Here is a 320-nt window from a genome sequence, read left to right on the forward strand (position 1 = left end):
TTGACAAAAGTGAAGGGACTGGGTTCTACAGTGTGTTTAAAGAGTATTGCTGTACTTCAAGCAGCTAACACTGCACAGCCTATCAGCACAGAGATCTGGTAAGCTTCTGCTCCTGTTTAGCCAGGACCACCCTACCCAATGGGGTGTTGGCTTGCAGGGTGTGCGTGTGTGTATGTTACCATGTGCTTGTGGGTGTGTGCATATTGGTGTGCGTGCCTGTTCTTGTGCATGTGCATGAGTGTGTTGGCATGAATGTACATGTGTGCATGTGCATGTGTGTAGGCATGTGTGTGTGCATGTGTACATATGTGTGCACATGA

General features: G+C 48.1%; 1 protein-coding gene across 1 annotated transcript in view; it reads left to right on the plus strand.

The window, feature by feature from the left end:
* Positions 1-306: 306 nt before the first annotated feature.
* Positions 307-320, plus strand: part of LOC137333938 (cadherin-related family member 4-like) — a 223632-nt gene continuing 223618 nt past the window's right edge. The window contains exon 1 of the mRNA XM_067998290.1: positions 307-320. This exon is cut by the window's right edge and continues 28 nt beyond it. Within this exon, the coding sequence (XP_067854391.1) occupies positions 307-320 (14 nt within the window).

The sequence above is a fragment of the Heptranchias perlo genome, chromosome 17 (genome assembly GCF_035084215.1).
Source record: "Heptranchias perlo isolate sHepPer1 chromosome 17, sHepPer1.hap1, whole genome shotgun sequence".
Classification (NCBI taxonomy): Eukaryota; Metazoa; Chordata; class Chondrichthyes; order Hexanchiformes; family Hexanchidae; genus Heptranchias; species Heptranchias perlo.